Source organism: Mastigoproctus giganteus, chromosome 8 (assembly GCF_048544385.1).
Source record: "Mastigoproctus giganteus isolate SK-2022 chromosome 8, ASM4854438v1, whole genome shotgun sequence".
Classification (NCBI taxonomy): Eukaryota; Metazoa; Arthropoda; class Arachnida; order Uropygi; family Thelyphonidae; genus Mastigoproctus; species Mastigoproctus giganteus.
Genome location: NC_143582.1, coordinates 176,461,812 through 176,484,011, shown reverse-complemented (window position 1 = coordinate 176,484,011; position 22,200 = coordinate 176,461,812). Strand labels below are relative to the sequence as shown.

At 36.9% G+C, this 22,200-nt stretch overlaps 1 protein-coding gene across 1 annotated transcript in view; it reads right to left on the bottom strand.

Annotated features, from left to right (window-relative positions):
• The window catches only part of LOC150082029 (rho guanine nucleotide exchange factor 17-like), an 862,761-nt gene that overhangs the window by 85,576 nt on the left and 754,985 nt on the right, over window positions 1–22,200 (bottom strand). Inside the window, exons 20-22 of the mRNA XM_090380403.1 lie at window positions 21,338–21,443; window positions 2,767–2,853; window positions 1,023–1,090 (exon numbers count right to left, since the gene is read on the bottom strand). Of these exons, the coding sequence (XP_090236529.1) occupies window positions 1,023–1,090; window positions 2,767–2,853; window positions 21,338–21,443 (261 nt within the window). The remainder of the gene's footprint in view (window positions 1–1,022; window positions 1,091–2,766; window positions 2,854–21,337; window positions 21,444–22,200) is intronic.

The window sequence follows — 22,200 nt, the reverse complement described above, 5'->3', positions numbered from 1 at the left end:
CATTCAACAAAGCCACAGAAGACACCTCCAAGACCATCACACAACCCCAACCCAGCAGAGACAGAAGAACCTCCATATGCATACCTTACCTATCATCAGTCAGCACTAAAATAGCAAAAGAAGCTAAGAAATTTGGTATCTTAACCTATTTCAAGAGTTCAGCCTCCATCAAGCGGATCTTAAAACAACAGCCCAATAACTCCTACAATTCTAGAGGTACCACCTACAGTCTATAAAATAGACTGTAGGTGGTACATATACAGGAGAATCATACTGACATCTAAACTGCAAAATCAAAGAACACTAAAAAAATGTACAATATGGAAGAATTCTAAAGTTCAACACAGCCTTCCACGCATTCCAATGTAGCGACACTTGGGATTTCAACAACACTAGAATCCTTTCTACAGAAGGAAATTCAAAGAAGCCTTCTTCATGAAAATGTTCAGAGCCTCAGCAATCAATAGAAAACAGGGAGTCGAATTGATGTTCCTGACAACCCTGAAATTCAAAGTATGAGAGCAAAGGTCACCCCAGGCTTCCACTACACAAGAACCCCAGATCCAGGATAGAAAACTAAGCTATAAATGCCTCACCTATAAATTAACTGCTAGCAGCACCTCTTACCTGCACAATTTACTGAAATTTACAACGATTTACTCACAAGTGGAGCCTCTGTCAGTTACATCAGAATTTTACACTCCCAGCCTTACTTGGAAGAATATGACTTGGGTCAGAGAGCAGTTTATGAATTTAAACATTTAAACAGGAAACAAGTACAGGAAGGACATAAGTAAATACAGTCATTAGCAGATACATTATGATTTTTACTTTTATAAGAAGCTGAATATTTCAGAAATGCTTCATTAACATTTAAATAATAAAAATACACTGCACAAATTGAGTCTTTTTTACTAAGCATCTTAACACTAAAATGAAATAAGTGCTAGCTCTTCTAAAAATCTGTATTTGAAATTAACACAGTAGGATCATACAATATTTAGGACATAAGAATGTCATACCTGGCTCTTTTTTATAGATATGGAGTTCTCCGTTTGCTAATGATACAAACACTCTGCTGTCTAAATAACTGCAAAGGGAAATATATAATAACAATTTAAATATAATTTATAATTTTATTAACTCATAAATGAAACCATTCTATTTTTGAAGTGTGAATTCAACCTAATATTAAACCTAATTTTACTCTTTGTTTTTTAGAGTATAATCAGATGTTTTTTTTTAAGAGTGTAACATCATGTGGTGTTGGACCTTAACTATGAAACCAAAACCACAGTTGAAAGACATTCACACATCATTACAACAAAAAACCCACTGATTTATTCCCCTTAATCATTTTTCAACAGTGAAACAAAACTGATCAAGTTTTGAAAGACCATTCTCATTAAAAAATTAATTTCTTTTTACTAAAACAAAAATAATTACAAAGAATCTTTTTCAATTCCTTTTTTTCTTGATATTGTTTATGAACACAAGAATAATATATAGATATGTGCTTTACATGCACAATTCCCTGGTCTTAAAATACACTTTTAAACTCTTCTTCTGAGAGGTTTATGAGATTCCACTCAGTTTATAATCTTCCAAAAGGTGTGATTTTTTGGAGATATTCTGATTGGCATTCATCTAGGACCTCAATGAGCAAGTTGACAGATCGCATGCTTAGCTGCTTTTGGAAATTCTGTGTGGTTTTCTAGGTATTTCTGAATTTTAAAAGGGGAGAGACTTCCTAGTAACTATTCTTGAGTAGAGTGCAATACAAGATGCATTGGGGCTCTTGTTTTAACAGTGTCATTTTTTTTGGAATTTAACACTGCATGAGTTAGTCGTTTATCTCGTGAGTGGTCAAGTTAGGACCTTCGATCTGAAGTTTTGTGCAGATCATTTTGCTCCTTTCAGCCCTGGAAAAATGCCCTTTCTTATCAGGTTTCCAGCCCTAGGGTGCTAGGTTAACCAAGTGGCTCAGTTAGTCTGGTTAGTACTAATAACAAGAAACAGAAAGGTCAATTTCCCTTCTGGAACTCTGCCTACTTCTTGAAATACAAAAAAGCTATGCTACATAATGAAATAAGGAATATAGATATGCCTTTACATGTAGCACTATTCACTTTGCACACACTATAGAGATTGCTTTGAATCACTTGGAACAACTAATAAATCGCTTTGACACCCAGGGCCAAAAATCACAACCTACAGAAATTTAAGGTAACATGAACAAATCTTCTGCCTTCTTAGCCTTCATTCCATAAACAGTGCTAAAATACTCTAGATTCTTACACCCTGTACGTTTGTGGTTATCATAAAAAAAATTACCTTAAATATGCTTGCCTTTACAAATAATTAATATCTGTTGGATATAAATGTAAACATTCTCCATCAGAGGAATGTTTAAAATTTGGAATAAACAATGTCCAGAATTAAGTCACTAGTGTATTTAAATATAAGTACATGTTTTATCTTGTAAATGGTAACTCAATTAATGTCATGTCACTTAAATTTGCATTTCTGAAAAATGCAATTCCAACATAAATTGATTGTTCTGTGTATTTTTAAGTGCACTCTATTCTATATACATATTTGTATAGACATATGCTACAAATCACATACAAACAGAAACCAACATGGGGAAATTTGGATGTGAAAGTGAGCATTCCCTCAGAGAGTATTTTCTCCTCTTTATAAGGCACATTAGGATTCAGCACTGCATATAAAAATAAGAAGTATGATTAAAAGAAACAAACTTACATGATGCAGTGAATAGCTGCAGAATGCTGAACTTTGATCTTATTCTTCTTTATTCTTATATTATCTGTACAATTATACACGTGGATACTAAAAAATAATAAAATATATATAAATATCTCTATTTGACAATAGGTTAATATTACTACTTATTTTAACTACTTATATTACTACTATACGTAATACATATAATACTTTGTGTTATATGTATATTTTTATAGCTAAAAGATATACACTCAGTGATCACTGAATTATGACCACCCCCTTCCATAATGGACAATGCCTAGCTCAGAATGGTTCTTTAGAGATGTAATGGATGCACCATTTTCAAACTTTTGAACAATTTCAAGTTTTTGTTTAATTCTCTTGCGTTTGCCCATCATTTTCGTGATTTCTAAACAAAAAAGAAAAAAGAAAAAAAAAAAATAGTTACAATAAAAAAATTCCGATATTCCTGCCATAAATAATGGAACAAAATTTGTCCTTTTGCAATGCGACGGAACACAGCAATCGACGCAATGCACTAAAACAAACTAAACATTTGTTTGTTCTTTTCTTTTCTTTTTTTTTTTTTTTTTTTTTGAGCAACATTGTGAAAACAGCGGCGGTTGCAAGATAATAGGCACAATAATCTCCTAATGACGACTTATAACCCCGCTTGTTTCTCATTTATGACTTGCAAAACATCTGTTCATACCTATTCTAGTTATTATTTGAATTTTGTGATTTCTGGTTGATTTTTTTTTTTTTTATTTGGAGTCTTGATGTGTCCCGGTTAATCCGATCCCAGTAAATCAAGAGTCTGCTATATATAGGAAAGCTTTTATTTATCCAAAGGTTCATTAACTGTTGAAACCACTTGCATCCTAATTCTGTACAAGTAAAGAGCTCATGTCAATTTAGGGAAGGGCTGGACAGACATCTAGATGACACCAGGTTAAGGCTAATAACTCATATTTTTTTTTAAGGCTGACGCTAAATAAGTATGACCTCCTTTGCATCATTTTGTCTTTTTTAATCATTAATATTGGTTCTAGCAAAGAAGCATGAGAAAACTTAAGTAACATTCTATCTTTCAATCATAATGTAGATTTATAAATAAATATTACTTTTCAGCTTGTTCTTGAGGTGAGGAAAGAGGCAATTCAGGCAGCCTACAGAATGAAATCTGCCTTTCCTCATCATCATCTTAGGTTTTTCTAGTAGCCAACTTTATCTTCTTCAGCTTGGCACAAACTTCATCAATAAGCTTTTCAAGACCTGTTTTCTGTTCAGAAGCAGTTGGCCAATGTGATTCAACTGCTTCTTTCTACTGTTAATAAAAGTAAAGAAGTCTTTGCTGTATTTCTTGACATTCTTTGCCAGAGACTTCTCATAATCTGCCTTAGCTTGCCTAACCTCCTTTGAGACTTGATTACAGAGTAGTGTAAATTTACGACAGCCATCTGTATCACCTGATAATTTATATGCATTTTTCTTCTCAGCCACACGTCTCATCAGTTCATCTGACATCCATTTAGGTCTGAGCCTGGAATGGTATTTCTTAGTTGGTATGAAAAGCCTAGTAGCTTCTATGATTACTTCCCAGAATGCTCCCCATTTAGCATATGCTTTGGTGCATCATCATCAGATAGTCTCTCTGTATAGAATATAAAAACTGTCTGACCACTTTAGTCGCCCTTATGGAAGCAAAAGTCCTTCCCTTTATACTTGTTAGTAGTTATGTCTTTAAATAAGTCCCACATCAGCCCACTGTAATCATACTGCCCAGAGGGCCCTTTACCTCCAGGTTCTTCATGCAATAAGAACCTGCAGGTAAATTCTAATGCATATCATCAGAATATACTCCTAAGCTTTGTTTTGAGCCTTTTTCCACCCCTGGTGTGCATTCTGCATTTCACCATGCTTTGGAAAAGGTGGAAACTGGATAAATGTTTTCAGAATGGCAATTTCAGCTGCATGAGTGAGTACACAATTTCAGTTTTTATGGCACTTGGTCAACTAAGGCCATGATACGCCAAGCTCAATACTTAAATATATTATAAACAACAGTAACTTACAAATCGGTTACTATGTCGAAATGAGCAAGGATTTAAAAACAAGTAAATTAAATTAAAAAACGGGTAAAGAAACAGAAGTATACATGATGACTATTAAAAAGTTTTTATATAGGAGTATATAGATTTATAGTTTTTAAATATTTAAAAATTTCAAATATATCGTCTTTGTTAGGTAAAATTGACTGAATGTATAAGGCTCAGTCAGATCATTAAAAATGCTAATACATAAAAGGTGTGCATTTAAAAAATCCAGACATTTGATAAGGATGTGTTTGATTGTTAAAATGGTGTCACAATACCTGTACATAGGAAAGCCATCAGCTTTCAGAAAAGTGTGTCAGATGACTTTGTCCTATGCAGAAACTAAGCTAGAACTTCCTCATTACAGTTCCTGCAAAAATTAATCCACCAATGTTCAATTATAGGTTAATCTTGTATATTGTTTGCAGCCTACCAATGCTATGAGTTGCCAATGGGAAACCCTTTTTTTTTCGTATGACTTGTCTGTAAGTATGAATAGGGGCTAACAGGCAAGAATTATATAAAGTGTCACTGCTGATTTGCCTGTAATGTCTGCCAAATCATTTCCCCAAAATTCCAATGCGGCTCGTGATCCACCAGAAACAAACAAACAAATTCAGATTGAGAAAGGAAGTATATCCTCTGTTGTACCTGGGACAGGACTGGATAAGGATTAACCCTCATTGATGACAAGGCCTGCGATGAACTGAGAGAATTGGTATATATATAATATAATAACCCCTGGCTTGTAGCCATGAAGGGTATTGTGTACGGCATGTGCGTTCTATATGCAATAAAGAGTTCTTCTATTTTTGGTAGTGGTGGATTTATATGTTATCCACGACTAGCTCAATTGTATGCAGCACAGTGAATATGCTACATTTGGAAAAGATCTGTCATTGTTAGGTTTGTTGGTACATCAGCAACTGTCGCTATAATGCACTGATTTCTGTATATTATTTCTGTATAACAAAGTATATCTTTGTTGTTGGTGCTGATTCTGATAAAAATTCAAACAAGGTGATATTTATCAATTGATTTTAGGAAAACAAAAACGTCATCCATATCCTGATGATCTTCTAGAACATTATGTAGTGTTAATTGATTGCAATTTTTGAAAAGTAAAGAGAAAGCAGTTTTTGTTCTCTTAGATATAGTGGGCATTCGATAACGATATGCTTTACAATGAGTGGACATGAACAGTTACTGCATTGTGGGGCATCTTCCTTTCTTAATAAATAACTGTGAGTGAGGTATGTGTGACCAATGCGCAGTCGCACTAGTACAGTTTCTTCTTTTCTGTTTCCTCTCAGACTGGATTGCCACTGTTTGGGTTCTTTCTTTATTTCAAAAAGTTTATTATTTGTTTCTTTTTCCCATATACGTTTCCACTGTTGTTTAGAGGTCTGCTGTATAATGCATTTATAGTCAACATAAGGTATCCTGAAATTGGAAGAGATAGGATTTGAAGCATTTTTGGCAGCTAAATCTGCCTGTTCATTTCCTGGGATTCCAGAGTGTCCAGGAATCCAACAAAAAATTATGTGGTGACCACGTGCATGAATTGCCATTAACCGAGTCCAGATTTGCTGTACCAGAGGATGACTGTTGGGGCATTTACATTGCATATAATTCACGGCACTTAATGAATCGGTATATATTATGGATTGAGTATGTGAGGCTTCTTTTATTTTCTCCAGGGCTAATAAAATACCATACAATTCAGCAGTATAATTACTACATTCTGAGGGGAGCTGTTTGGCGATGATAGCATCTAGCAGGACTACAGCTGTAGCAACTTTACTGGCAGTCTTGGATCCATCTATATATAGCTGCAAGTAACTCCTAAACTGAGTGGAGTGGGCCAGATGTAATAATCTTCCAGATGTAATATCTGGAAGATTATTCTTTCCCCATTTGTGATAGTATTTTTCAATATGTATCGTGAGTATATGCCATGGCTGGATTTCCATGCTAGTATTCTGCATTATGTTATTCATGTTGAGTTTCCAGCTAGTGTTTAGAGCTTGAAGCCTAATGCCAGATGGTTTGTTGAGACGTGATTTAGTTCGATAGAGGTTTTCTCATTTTGGTCTGAAGAGATATTGCCATATCGAGTGATGTGAAAGGCTGGTGATTTTAGCGGCATAATTTAGGAGAAGAACCTGTCATCGAAGGTCTAGCGGCGATTCATTGGCTTCCATATATAGACTTAAAATGGGAGATGTATGAAAGGCACCCAGTGGTATTCGAAGTGCACTATAATGAATGGGATCAAGCCATTTCAGTACACTTGGCCTGTCTGAGGGGTATGCAGGAGATGCATAGTCTAAGTGGGATCTAATTAATGAGCAGTATAAATGTAGCAACATGTAATGATCTGCACCCCATGACATAGAGATTACTCTGAGAATATTTAGTTTCTTAAGATTGGTTTGGTTTGGGTTTTACTGGCACATCAGCAACTGAAGCTATAATGCGCCTGTTTCTTAAGACAGCTGGTACGAATATATTTTATATGTTCAAGGAAGTTTAGTTTTTTATCAAGTATTATACCAAGAAAACGAGTACTTGGCTGAAATGTAATACAATGAGAGTCTAACTGAAGGTTTGAATCAGGATGCAATGTACATTTATGACAGAAGTGTACTGCAGTTGTTTTCGATTTAGAGATTCTGTAGCTATTGTTTTTGGCCCAAGAGACTATTCTATTAATGGTCCCTTGTAGTTGTCTCTCAATAAGTCGCATATTTTGAGAATGACATGAGATGGCAAGGTCATCAGCATACAGGTATGCATCAACTGTGTTAGGTATACAATTGGTTATAGAATCGATCCTGATGGCAAAAAGTGTTACGCTCCGCACTGAGCCCTGGGGAACTCCCTCTTCTCGTACATATGTTCCAGAAAGTGACGAGTGGGAGAGGACTTGGAACGATCTGTTAGATAGGAAGTTCTGAATAAATTTCAGGAGATGACCCCGAAGACCAGATTTACGTAAGTCCCGAAGAATCCCATAACGCCAAGTTGTGTCAAATGCTTTCTTGATGTCAACGCATATCATAACAAAGTGTTCATTTCTCCGAAAACCATACTGGCTTGGACTCAGAATGCTTTGAGTCTCCAAATGCCACGTTAGTCGGATGTTAAGTATTTTTTCCATTGTTTCTCCCAAGCAACTTGTTAGGGAGATAGTTTGTTGGATCTGTGTGGTCTTTTCCTGGTTTCGGGAAGGCCAGCACATAAGAATGGCACCAGCTAAGAAAATTCTATTATAGAGTAGTAAGAGAGCACTTAATGATCTTTCACTTAAATGGGAAATCACTGCGTAATAAATTCCATCAGGACCTGGAGCACTGTTTTTCACTTTTGTGAGTGCATTAAGAAATTCAGTCATGGTCAACTGCATTTTAGCATCTGAAAGGCTGGTTCATAGGCGGAAACAGCTGAGAGTAATTCAAAAGACGAGCCGAGCAAGTTCCACAGGTTCAGAAATAGAATCGGAGAAGTAGCAAGTGGGTATTTGCCACTGATACGTTTGATTTTTTTTCAGACTGTAGCAGTATCTGTGAATCTGTTTATTGTGGCAGCATAGCGTGCCCATGCTTCTTTTTTACTCATTCGTCTTACATGACGAGCCTTAGCCCTTGCTCTTTTAAACTGTAGGAGGTTGGCTGTGGTTGGATGTTTTCTAAACTGATTCCAGTATTTATTTATTTCTCTTTTAACAATGCTACATGCTTCATTCCACCACATTTTTGGATGGAGTCGGATTTTAAATGATGAATTCAGGATAGCGGATTCAGCTGCTGTAATTATTTGTTGTGTAATATAGCTTACTGCAGAATCAATCTTGTCAGTTTCAATGATAGTGGAATCTAAATGAGCTATTTCTTGATATTTAGCCCAGTTGGCCTTGTCAAATTTTCCAAATTGTTCTAATGCTGTTGAGCAGAGGAGAACTTGTACAGAAATTACAGATGATTGGAAAGTGATCACTACCAAGAGGGTTGTCAGTAACTATGAGAGGAAATATTGTTGGAGAACATACTGTTAGATCAATGGCAGAGCTTGAACCAGATGGTACATGAACATGTGTGAGATCACTGGTGTTTAAAATAGTTAGATTGTGTTTATTCAAGAATTTCTCGATTATTTGTGCTCTGCAGTCGAGTTGTTGAGAACCCCATAGGGGGTTATGGCCATTCCAGTCACCCAGAATACAGAAAGGAGCGGGTATTTGTCCTACTACGTCATCTAAATCAGCAAGGGTGTAAGGGTGGTTTGGTGACAGATACAGTGAGACTAATGTTATCGTTATGCCAATGGTGATACGGGCTGCAATTGCCTCCAATGGTGTTTGCAAGGGAACAGGTCTGGAGGGAATTGAAGAGTTTACTAACAGTGCTACTCCTCCGTGTGCTGCATTAGAGCAGTTTCTATCTTTTCTATACATGGTGAAGTGTTTGATTGTTATAGATACTGCATTCGTCAGGTTTGTTTCTTGTATGCATGCTATGACAGGCTTATATTCACTTAGGAGATCGTAGAGGTCATCTAAATTAGCACGAAATCCGCGACAATTCCATTGAATCACTGTGTGCATTGTTTGGTTTTAAATGGAGGGTTTGGTTTCTTATGGCAGATTTTTTTGTTTGCGCTTGTCTACTTTTACTTTTTCTTTTTTTGGGAAGATTGGCTTACCCGTGTCAATGTTATCCTCTGGATGAATCTCAAGAATTGAATCATCCTCATCTATCTTTTCATCAATATCCATGGTATTGGATATAAATTTAGTAATGTTGCTTCTTTCAGGAGTCTTGGCTCTTCATTTGGTTGCTCATTAGGCTTCTTATCCGGAGGTATTGTTACAGGAGTATTTGCTTCTCAAGTAGCATATTTAGGAATAGGTTTTTCCTTTGATGAGGAGAGGAGTGATTTAGCCCAACCAGATATTGAGATATTTGGAGGGACTGAGCAGTCAGTCTGAGTTTCTACTGAGCGTAGCTGTTGGGTAACTGAAGCATATGTAGGTGACTTAGAAGGTACTGCAAAATGTTTTTTAGCTTCTTGATATGATACTTTCTGCTCAATTTTATATTTTTGAATATTCTTTTCTCTTTTCCATTAAGGGCATTCTTTAGAGAAGGCAGAGTGGTTACCATGGCAGTTAGGACAAATTTGCATTTCAGTGTTACAGTTTGTGTGTGTATGCTCTTTTGAACTGCAGTTAGCACAAGTGGCTACACCTCTGCAGACAGCTTGGGAATGACCAAATTTTTGGAACTTAAAGCACCGGACTGGATTTGGAATGTATGGTCTTACTTGCCATCTAAGGTAACCAGCTTTAATAGAAGTAGGTAGATTTGGTGTTTTGAATGTTAGTATCACCATCCGTGTGGGGGCAGGCTCTCCATCTCTTTTAATAACAATTCTTTTGGCTTGTACCACGTTTTGATCTCTTAGTTCATGCACAAGCTCATCCTCTGATACATTTAATAGATCCCACTCTGATATTACCCCTTTAGAGGAGTTTAAGGTGGCATGTGGGGTAACCTTCGTGGGAATTCCACCAAAAGTAGATACTTTCAATAGCCTCTCAGCATGTCTATGTTCGGTCATTTCAATTGATAAATCTCCGGATCTTAATCGTCGAACCATTTTTGGAGGGCCAGCCACATTTTCGAGACATTTCTGTATCAAAAATGGGGACAGCTTACTCAATGGTTGGTCTGTGGAGGAGTGCAGTATTAGAAAGAGAGGAGTGGTATTATCCGTTCCGTCTTTTTTTTGTCTCTTAGCATGGGATATGTTTGTGTCGTCATGATCTGGATTATGCTTGTCTAGTTCTGAATCATAAGATCCACATGAGGACTGTTTATTTTTGTCCATCGTTGCTCCTTTTTGCCCTGGGAGGGTGTCTTTCTTCTCCCAGGTTTGCAGCTCCGCCACGTGGAGGCAGGAGCGGTGCCACCAGTGACCAAGCGATAAAGTAAGGTTATTTGTTAGTGCATTAGTCCTATGTACAAGAAGAAAGGTGTCTTTCCTTTCTGTTAGGTATGCTAGCTTTTTTACTTTGAGAAGTAAAGAAGCTAGCATACCTAAGAGCAAAATTAAATAACTCTGTGAAAAATGAAAAATAATACTATAAGTATCTGCCGCTCTTTACGAAAAATGCTTGGAAATCACTCAGAAATCGCTATAATCACTCGCTTGGCACTCGGGGCCAGAAAAGATCTGTTTGATATATATCATATGATATATATCATATCATAAGAAAAGATATATATGATATATATCATATCATAAGAAAAGATATATATATCATATCATAAGAAAAGATATATATGATATATATCATATGATATGATATATATCATAGCGTCTGGGATCCCGCAAACACATCTGACTTTGAAACATTAACTAGCAAGAAGTCAGAATGTTCAGCTTGGTGTGCTGAGTACAGTTGCAGATAGACAGCAGATAGTACTGTCCTTCCCCAGTTGTTAAGATAGAAGTTGCAGGCTAGAACGGAAGTGGTTGCTTTGGTGATAGGACAAAAAAGCAACCACTTCCGTTCTAGCCTGCAACTTCAATCTTAACAACTGGCTAGAACGGAAGTGGTTGCTTTGGTGATAGGACAACATTGTCTATAAGGATGGTCAAATCTCTGAGTAGCTGTGAATACGAATACCAAATGGAAGATTGGAAGTCTGGCGAGTATTGTACAAAATTTTCCAGCATGGCTCAAAAGCAGGTGTCCAGGTGTGGTGGCCTGGCAGGGATTACATTTGAAAGCATACTGTAAAGACAACTGTTTCTGATATAGTGATAACAATGGTTCATTTTCTTCAATATAGAGGCTCTGGGAGATGTTCTAAATGTTCCGGTGCCCATAAGAATTACCTGATTGTGGATGGTATCCAACTATCAGAGTACACAAGAGTCTAGAAGATTCATATACCTGGGACCTGTAATCTAATTTAGACTTCACATAAGATATTCAAGCCTCTCATGCACTTTACATGTATTTGACAGATATGTCTAGAAAGGTAAACTTTCTATCAAATACAAAAGCTCCAAAAATGTAGTCTCAGTTTAGTTCAGGGTAAACATTATGTTTGTGTTAAAAATCTCAAAAGAATGTATGCATATGTTCTTTTGAGGTGAGAATCTGAAGCCATTATTCATTGCCCATCATTGATCAATGGTACAATGCAATTATCTCTTCATTACCCTCATGTTGCGGGACTGAGAAAATATGCTAAATCATCAACATAAGAGAGGACAGTTTACAGTTGGAGGAAGCTTTCTGTGAAGGAATTCACTTTAATGGACATTTCCAACTTAATGAAATGGTCTAAGGAGGACCTGTTTCTTCAGAAAGCACACTGGAAAGGAGGTCAATTGCCTCCAAATACCATATAAGGTTAGTGTTGACCATTCTCGCCAGAATTTTGCATAGCTAGTCAGAACAATAGGACAGTATTTTGTTGGAACCTTGAAATCTTTTTCTGGTATTGGTATTGTTATTTCTGGTGCAAGGGCTACTAGGGCCATATTGCGCCTATCAATGGTATGGAGATTATAGAATCATATCAGAGGCAATCATATAGTTGTATCCCTTTTAGGAAGCAGAAAAATTCTGGAAGATTTGCATCATTGCCCATAATATCACAAAGTGTTAAAGGTTCTTGAAGATTTCGTAGAATACTGAATGAGGCTTTTCGGGCATCAGTGTATAGCGTACAATCAATGAGAATGTGTTTGATTGTGAGAAGAGAGTTGCAGTGCGTACACTTTGGAGGATCATCTCCTGTGAGTAGATAAAGATGGGTGAGGTGACTGACTGATTCTCACTCTTTATAGTTCCTTTCTGTTTACACGGAAACTGGAAGCCCATAACTGTTGTTTGGATTTTATTTGAAGAAGCTTGTTCTACAGTTGAGCTTGCCATAGAAATGTCCACTGTTCCTTACATACATGTCTTATATAGGATCTGTAGTCAATATATGGAGCGTAGTAATCTGCCAATACTATGTTGGATGATTGCTTTGCTGCATAGGTGGTGGTGGTGTAGAAATTTTGTGGCACAAGGGAAACTGAGGCCAAAATGTGCTTATTCAAATATTTGGAATGGTACCGGAGTTTGTCTTATTTGATATTAGATATATTCATAAAGTCTAATTTGTTTGAGATAAGCGAAAAGCTCATCCAGATTGGCATTGTTTCCCAATAGGTGGGTTAGTGATAAAGGTTCTTGCATTTGAGCCAGAGAGAGAAAGGTAGTACAGTAAACCCCCGCTATTTGCGGTATCTGTATTCGTGATCACTGATTTAATATAAAATGAAACCTTAAAAAATGTGAATTTTAAAGTGCCGTGAATATTTTCCGCCATAAAAAAAACATGGGCATGGCTAAAATTATCTTTCCCGGTCAAAACAGCGTTCAGTGGGTGGGGGGAGAGGGGTGAAAAAATCGCGAGTGTGGATGTTTCTCGCTAATCCTTGTTCAGTATGTGTTATGCGCTTGTCATGGACGGTTTGGTCATTTGCTTTTAATTTATATGCTTATAAATTGAATAAATTTATCAATTTATAAATTGATATGCTTACAAAAGTAATAAATCTAACATTTTGCAGTGTAAAACACACTTTTTCGAGTGTGTTAATGGAAGCAAGTGCCTTTATTGTGGACAAGTTCTTTTTTGCCCGTACAAAAATATGGCTACGAATAACAAGGGAAATGTGAAAATATCAAGGAAGGTGATGACATTAATGAATAAAATTGAGTTATTAGACAAAATTTCTAATGGTGAAAGTGTCTCTTCAGTGGCAAAACATTATAAAATCAATGAGTCAACGGTACAATCAATGCAAAAATCGGAAGAAAAAATCCGCCGTACTGTCCGTGAAAACGCGCTAATTGCTTCAAAAATTTGCTCTGTAACTCGTGATGTTAAATTAGAAAAAAATGGAAAAAGCTTTAAATCTGTGGATAGAAGACAGAACTCAAAATAAAATTCCGTTAAGTTCACTTATCATTCGTGAAAAGGCAAAACTCCTTTATCAACACTTTAGCGAAACTGGTGATAGCACTGGCGGGATAAGTTTTTTAGCTAGCAAAGGCGCTGGAATGAAAGATTTGTTTGAAATTTCTAATAAATATTACATTTAATATTAAATTGTTTCTTATTTTCATTTCGATGCCATATGCTTGCATTTCACTACGTACTGTCTATGTACAGTCATATTATGAAGGTACATATAATACATAGACAAAATTTTAGACTAGTTTTTCCTATATATTTCATACTTTGGAACGGAATCCCTTTATTACTATGGGAGCCATAACTCGGTATTCGCAACATTTCTCAGGAACGTAACCCCTGCGAATAGCGGGGGTTTACTGTATTCCTGATATGGGAATAATACGAACAGTCTAACAGAATATGTAAGTTGTGATGAACAATGCGTGCATATAGGAGGGTCATCGCCCGTGAGCAGGAACAAGTGGGTCAGGTGTGTGTGCCCTATGCATAATCTTGCCAGTATTACTTCTTCATGCCTGTTTTTCCTCAAGCTGGAGCTCCATATTTGTGGTTCATGTCTAATTTCAAATAATTTATTGTTTGTATATGTCTTCCAAATATTTAACCATTGGTCCCTACGTTGGATATGTTTTAGGAAATCCTATATAGGGTACTTGGTAAGATGGAGGTGCGTTGCTCTTTGGGTGCTTGGCTGCCTGGTCTGCTGTTTCGTTACCTGTGATTCCAGCATGCCATGGAATCCAATAGAAACTTACAGTATGATTCAGATTCCTCAAATGATTTAGACGAGACCGGATTTATTTTACTATACAATGTGGGGTTGAGAAATTGTTACTTATTGCAGAAAGTGCACTCATGGAGTCTGTATATATTAAACTATTAGTGTTGAGACAGATATTGATATTGTCTATAGCTAGATGGATTGCATAAAGTTCTGCAGTATAACTGCTACATTCAGCCGGGAGAGAAACATATACTGTAAATGTGGGAAAGACTGAAGCAGCACCTACGGCAGCATTTGATTTTGAGCAATCAGTATATATTAAGCAGCTCTGCACATTGCTAGTAACATGTCATTCGTGCAATTGCTTGATGTAACAGTTTTCCAGGGATTTTTTCCCCCCACTGTTGGAAATAGGTGTCACAGTATGGTGGGTTTGAGGACCAAGACAGATCAGATATTTTGGTTTCTTTCAGCGTGTTTTCAAAATGAACATTCCAGCAATGTATCAAATCTTGTAGTCTAATACCAGTTCGTCTATTTTCAGTGGGTTTATTGTTATAGAATGTTATCCTTTCAGGATTGAAAAGTAGCGGTTGATTCGAACGATCTGGAAGGCTTTTAGGTCAGGAGTAACATTTTTCTTCTGAGGTGAAGTGGTGGTTCGTTTGCCTCTATATAGAGACTTTGGACCAGGGATGTTTGAAAAGCTCCAAGAGCAGTGCGGAGAGCACTGTGCTGTATTGTATTCAGTCTTGTAAGTACAGTTTTCCTAGCTGAGTTGTATACTATTGAACCATAATCTAGACGGGACCTGATGAGCGAACGATACAAATGCAGGAGAGTGCATCTATCTGTACCCCATGCCATGGCAGAGATGGCTCTGAGTATATTGAAATTTTTTCAAGCAGAGAGCTCTGAGATAAGTTATGTGCATGGCAAAATTAAGTTTAGTATCTAATATTAAACCTAAAAAGCAGATATTGCTGGCAAGAGGGATTAGTTGGTTTTTTTAATTTCAGTTCAGGCTCTGGATGTAATCTGTGCTTTTTACAGAAATGAACTGCAATTGTCTTTTGCTTTGACAGGCGATAACCATTTTGTACAGTCCATGTCTCTAACTTATTTATGGAAAGTTGTAACTGGCTCTCTATGCTGTTAATGATCTGATTAGGGCTCTATACAAGTGAAGTAAGGTGTAACGATCTGCACCTGTAGAAGAGATAACTCTTAGTAAGTTCATTTTTTTTCTGGCAAACAGTCTATAGATGTTTAATGTGTTCTGAAAAGTTCAATTTATTATCAAAAATCACACCAAGAAGATGAATGCTGTTCTCAACAATGGCAGGTTGATTTCTTCAGTGTATTTCTGGATCTGGGTACATCTTTCATTTGCTACAAAAATTAATGATGCTTGATTTCTGATAAGACGGTAACGATTCTGTGCCATCCATAGTTCGATATTATTAATTGATGTTTGCAGTTGCCTCTCAATAAAGCTCATGAATTCATACCTTTATGCTGATGACAGTCAAGTCATCAGCATAAAGGTATGAATTCACTGTATTGGGAATAATTTTCGTCATTTGGTTTATTCTTATTGAAAACAAGGTTGCACTAAGAACAGAACCCTGAGGGACTCCTTCTTCTTGTATATATGTTTTGGAAAGGACTTGCCGATAGTGAACTTGAAAGGTCCTCTGCTGTAGGAAATTCTATATGAAGTAAGGTAAGTTATTATTTATTATTTGGTATTTTAGGAGCATTAGCAACTAAGGCCATATTGCTCCGGGGATATGCGGTGGTCATTCCCTGAACTTTCCACATCCTCCGTATTTGGTGATCACGGGCTCGAACCCCAGTCTAATCAAGAAGTATGTGCTACGCACTGCTGCTCCTGCCCACAGAGGTGCCAATAAGGTAAGTGACCTCTCAGAACCAGGGAATGAAGCTCAGGATACCAAAATGCCAAGGGGTGTCAAAGGCTTTCTCTATATCGAGACATGCCATGACGAGATGTTTATTTTGGATAAATGCCTTCCTAATACAGCAGACTCTCGATTTACCGGGACACTTCAAGACTCCAATTTAAAAAAAAATAACAAAATTCAAGTAATAACTAGAATAGGTATAAACAGATAGTTTGCAAGTCGTAAATAAGCGACATTATAAGTCGTAATTGGGAGATTAATGTGCCTATTTCTTGCAACCCCCGCTGTCTTCACACCCACCACTCAAAAAAAAAAAAAAAAAGAGAGAGAGAGAGACCAAATGTTTAGTTTGTTTTAGTGCGTCGCATCGATTGATGTGTTCCATCTCACCACAAAAAGACAAATTTTGTTTCATTATTTATGTCAGAGATGTCGAAATTTTTTTTATAGGAAAATATATTTTTTTTATTTGGAAATCGCGAAAATGATGGGTAAACGCAAAAGAGTTGCGCTTCCAGTTAAACAAAAACTTGAAATTATTCAAAAGTTTGAAAACAGTGCATTCGTTAAATCTCTAAAGAACCATTATAACGTTGGTGACCAAACCATACGTGACATTGTAAAAAATAAAGAGAAGCATCGTATTGGACGGCAAGTTCTTTATCTATCGCCATACTTTTTACATAGGTTGCTGAACATATTTCGACACAGTAAGTCCCTGACATGCAACTATGGGTTTACATAAATTTGTTTTCACTCTTTTTTTTTTTTTTTTTTTTTTAGGATTGTAAAATTTAAAAAAACAAAAAAATATATAATATAAATAAGCAATCAATAACAACGATCACAGCACGCACAAATTCCACATGTGAGATCGGAGTAACAAGCAAAAAATAGGGGAAAAAAAGAGAAGTCTTACAACTATTTATGGGTTTTTTTTGTTTTTTTTTTTAAATTACTAAAGATTTCAGTGAAGGGGACAAACACTTCACCATAATCATGTGAAAACCCACAGAATTCTAGCTATCAGTATTATCGCAAATTCAATAAGATCAAGTTTATAATAGATTGCACTAACAGAAACACCCAATAAAATGAAAGTGCAAATTGTTTTTATTGGTTTATGGCAGTGACCTCCAGAAATGTGCTTTAGTAAAATGTGAGCTCGCACGGTGTGATAATAGTGAGTTTTCACCTTAACCCTGTGAAGAAAATTTCATTTTGAACGTTATCATGGTGCCGACTAAGAGAATAAGTGACAGCGCTACTAGTAAATTTATCAAGAAAAGTAAAGCGATCAAGTTGGATCAGAAAATTAAAATAATAAGGATGTATTAAAATAGCCAAACATTAACAAATATCACACTGAATTTAGATTTGTCAATAATAATATAGTAGCAATATGTTACCAGTCATTCCCGAGTTACATAAAACTTGATGAAGTAAGAAGTCCTGGAATGTATCTCTTACGTAAGTTTTTTTTTTTTTTTTTTACGAAAACCCCAAACATGAGAGGTATTAGAACCTATAGTACTTGGTACTATGCTTAGGTTGGAGGTTGAGAAGACGAAAGAAGATATTAGACTTGAACTTCTGTACACTGTAATTTTCAGGAAATACGTATGAAGGAAGGTTGTTCCAGAAAACGGCAGTTGAATGAATAAACGAGGAAGATGAAAAGTTGGTTCTGTGAGCTTGAAGTTGAACAGTAAATGGATGTTGGCTGGTGGCGGCGCGTGTTCGGACTGTGAGCGGGAATTATAGAAGCCAATTCAGAAGAACAGTGCCCATGGAAGTATCTGTACAAGAGGTATGCAGCAGAAACAGCACGTCTATGAGAGAGCGAGTGGAGAGACTCTGTTAGAGATGAATCATTAATTAACCTAACTGCCCTCTTCTGAACAGAATCAAGAAACCTGAGAGAGGTTTTAGGGTAGTACCCCAGATGTGAGAACAATATTTCATGGTAGGGCAGATTTGCAATTCGTACAGAGTGAACATCTGTTTGGAACAAAAGTAATATCCTTTTGACGGCAGACCACAGGAGGCATTGAATGGAGTGTGTTTGGAATGGTAGGAGGTGTTTTACCAGATCATTAATACATGAGTTGGAAGAAAAATGGGATGCTAGCAGGTCAGCTTTTTTCCTTGGCTGAAGTGACAACATAACCATCTGGTTTTGACAGAGGTGGGAGCAGAGATGGGCAAAAAGTTGTGGCCAATAGCTTTGGCAAGAGACCAGAATGCTCAATACTATTAGGACAAGAAGCAAGTTTTCTACTCTTAGCCTGTTCAAAATCTAATTTGGACTGATTAATAACTGCTTTACAATTGTTGTGAGCTTTGGTGTAGGCAGAAAATGAAACTGAAGAATTGGGAACAAGCCAATTACTATATGCAACGTTCTTCTCTTGAACAGCCTTAGCACATTTATTGGAAAACTAAGGTTTAGATAAAGGACGAGATTTTAAAGTGGAGTGTGGAATAAAGGATTCGATTCCCACAAGAATTATTTCACTGACACAATCTGAGCAAACGTTGACATGAGAAGTTTCGAAATCCAACCAAGGAAAAGAAGAAAAAAAATCTTGCAGGTCATCCCATTTTGCATTCTTGTAATTCCAAATAACATGAGGTTGGGAATAGCCATGAGATAAAGGCTCCATTGGAGAACAGACAATCACCGAGTTGTGATCTGAGGTGCCTAAAGGACCACGCACTTTAACTGGGTACTTAGAAGGGTTGTTTGTGAGAAAAAGATCAAGCGCATTGGCTGTATGGTTAGGAATGTCCAGTATTCTTGTAGGAAATGAACGATCTGTGCAAGGTCATTAGTAATTGCAAAAGCCTCAGCAATTAGACCACTGGGTCAGTGTGACTAGAAAGCAGAAACCACCTGGAGTTGTGAACATTAAAATCACCAAGGAAAATTACCTCACTGTTGGAAAAGTTAGACTGGAGAAAGTCAAGTTGCAAAGAGAGGAAGTCCAAGTGATTAGTGGAGTGGGGAGAATGGTAGAGACAGCAGATGAATTTGATACAATGAGGGAGAGAGATTTTAAGCCAGAGAAAATCGAAGAGAGGAGATTCCAAATTACCAAGTCTCTGACAGGGAATATTGGAAGACAAGCACAAGTACCACCTTTGAGGCGAAAGGAATCATACGTCGAATAATTTGGGCAACTGAGATGAGCAGTAGTTGAATCAACCGATAACTGAGATTCTGTCAGAAAAAGTACGTGGGGCTCAATGCACATAATTGAGATTAGAATTGAGACCACGTATATTTGTGAAATGAACTAGAAAGTGTTTTGGAGGTTTAGATATTTACGCAGATAAGCTTACTCTATTAGTTTGACAATTCATGGTGTATTCAATAGTAAGAAAAAGTGGGTGGGACATGAGGTATGAAGTAATGAAATTTTTGGATAGGGCATACACATGGTAAGAATATACCCAGATCCTTGACATATCGTGGCCTCGACAATGCCCCCCCCCCCGCGCACACTACTCGGACTCCCTCCAGAGTAGAGGTAGCAAGATTATACATTAGCTGATCCGGATGCCTACTAAAGAATTACCAATAGGTTTGGTCTGATGTACTAACTAACGGCCGGCCCTCTGAACACCGTTTTAGAGCTGTACCCTCAAAATGTAAGGAAGATTGGATCTTACCATGATGTTCATCATAACCTCAAAAGTCATCAGTCATACTGCATGATGGAAGAGATGGGGAAGGGTTCACCGGAGACTGAACCACTTCAAGCCTCCAATAATGTTCATGAACGATTCGTCCAAGGTATTTGCAATCTCCACAGATGTTGTAACATCACAACCATTTACAGTTAGTATGGGAAGGTTGATGCGTGGATGTTTTGAGTACATATGTTGTATTTTGGCCCATATTGTTTGCGTTTTTGTGGTTCTTGTAATTGTGGAGGCGAAACATCTCCACGCTTTCCATTTGCTAGTCTGCCTAATAAGTTTTGTCTGAGCCTGTACTGCATGATGGAAGAGAATCATACTGCATGATGGAAGAGATAGGGAAGGGGTGACCGGAACTTAGCTCTAGAGACTAAACATGGGTTCCACCACTTCAAGCCTCCAATAAGCAAAGTGGTGGTATTGCACCAGTTGATGAGTCATCTACCACCTAGTACTGCCTGGTGACACAGAGGGCAGCATTCCTCCATGTGGTGTGGGCACCCCACCTCGACCCCTGCTTACATTGGTTCACACCTGGATGATCATCCACAGTGCTTGTGCATAGAGGTTATACCCAGGATTACTAACAGTCCCGCCATCATGAAGGTGCAAGCAGAGGATTTGGCTGTGACAGACCGTCCTGACTTCGCCAAAATTGGGTCCACTTGACTTGAATGTCACCCGAATATCGGTTCCATCAGCATTTTAGACTTCCAGGTAGCAAGTACAGCTTGTCTGGCATATCTGAGAGAATGTCTCTGGCAACCTCAAGGACCAAAGGTGTTGTAGCATTATGTAGTATATTCCATCAGGGCGAGCAGCACTGTTCTTTGCAGTGGATAGAGTCTATATAAATTATAGTGAATTAGACAATTAACTATATAAATTTAGTCAAATCTCATTTTAAAACTTTGCTTTTTATGAAGCTCTGCATTCAGAGAAAAAAATTATTTATAGATGAAGTTTAGTTACGTTTAGATATTATTATATTTTCTACCAGAGAATTTTAAAAAATATAATGAACGAATATAGAACAGAAATAAGTAATAAAGACTGAGTATGATAACATTTAAAGTCACTCACCATCCATCTTCTGTTCCCAGCCACATTGTTGGCTGCTGATTATCCATCTCCTCCCGTGAGTCTTCTCTCGACAGTGATCCACTGTGTTGTTTTTGAATGTCTTCATCTAAAAAAAAAACATATAAAATTTAAATACTAAATCTTTATTATATCAGATGTAAAAAATTTAATTTCTAAAGTCCAATGCCCAGCAAAAAATGCTGAAATTAATATTAAGGGAAAATTACCATATTTGGCTTTGTCTTGTAACTGAAAACACAACAAAGAAGTGATTACACATGCACAATTTTTAAAGCAACCATACTAGTCATAATAAGCAGTAAATGATAACCATAAAGTAATAAGAACTGATTGTATCAGGCATCTTTTACATGCAAAGATGTTTACATGCATTATGATTTAACAACATTCAGGGGAGGATTAATTAATTGCCACCTATTTCGAATGGAAAGTGATAAAATAGTGTATAAATTTTATCAGTGATTAGTAGTATCTAAAAATCTGATTGTTTTTTGAAAACAAAATCAGCAACCAATAGTTAATGTGATTAAGCCAGATCTAATTTGAATCTTAAAAAAAAAAAAACAATAATAATAGTCTTCAATTTGAATCTAAAAAATAATAAGTCCAAGTGGACACTGTTTGCAGGCTGGTCACTAGATAGTCCACTGGACCAAGCGTATAGGCAACCCTCATATAACATGGTACTCCTCCAACACGACTGATAAATTGCAGAAATCCTCGCACAATCCGTGTTATACTTATATAACACGGATTCGCTCTAATATGGTTAGTGAAATTCAGTAAACCTCACATAACAGGGTACTTTTGAGCTTTTGTGCAGGGAAAACAATGCTATTACA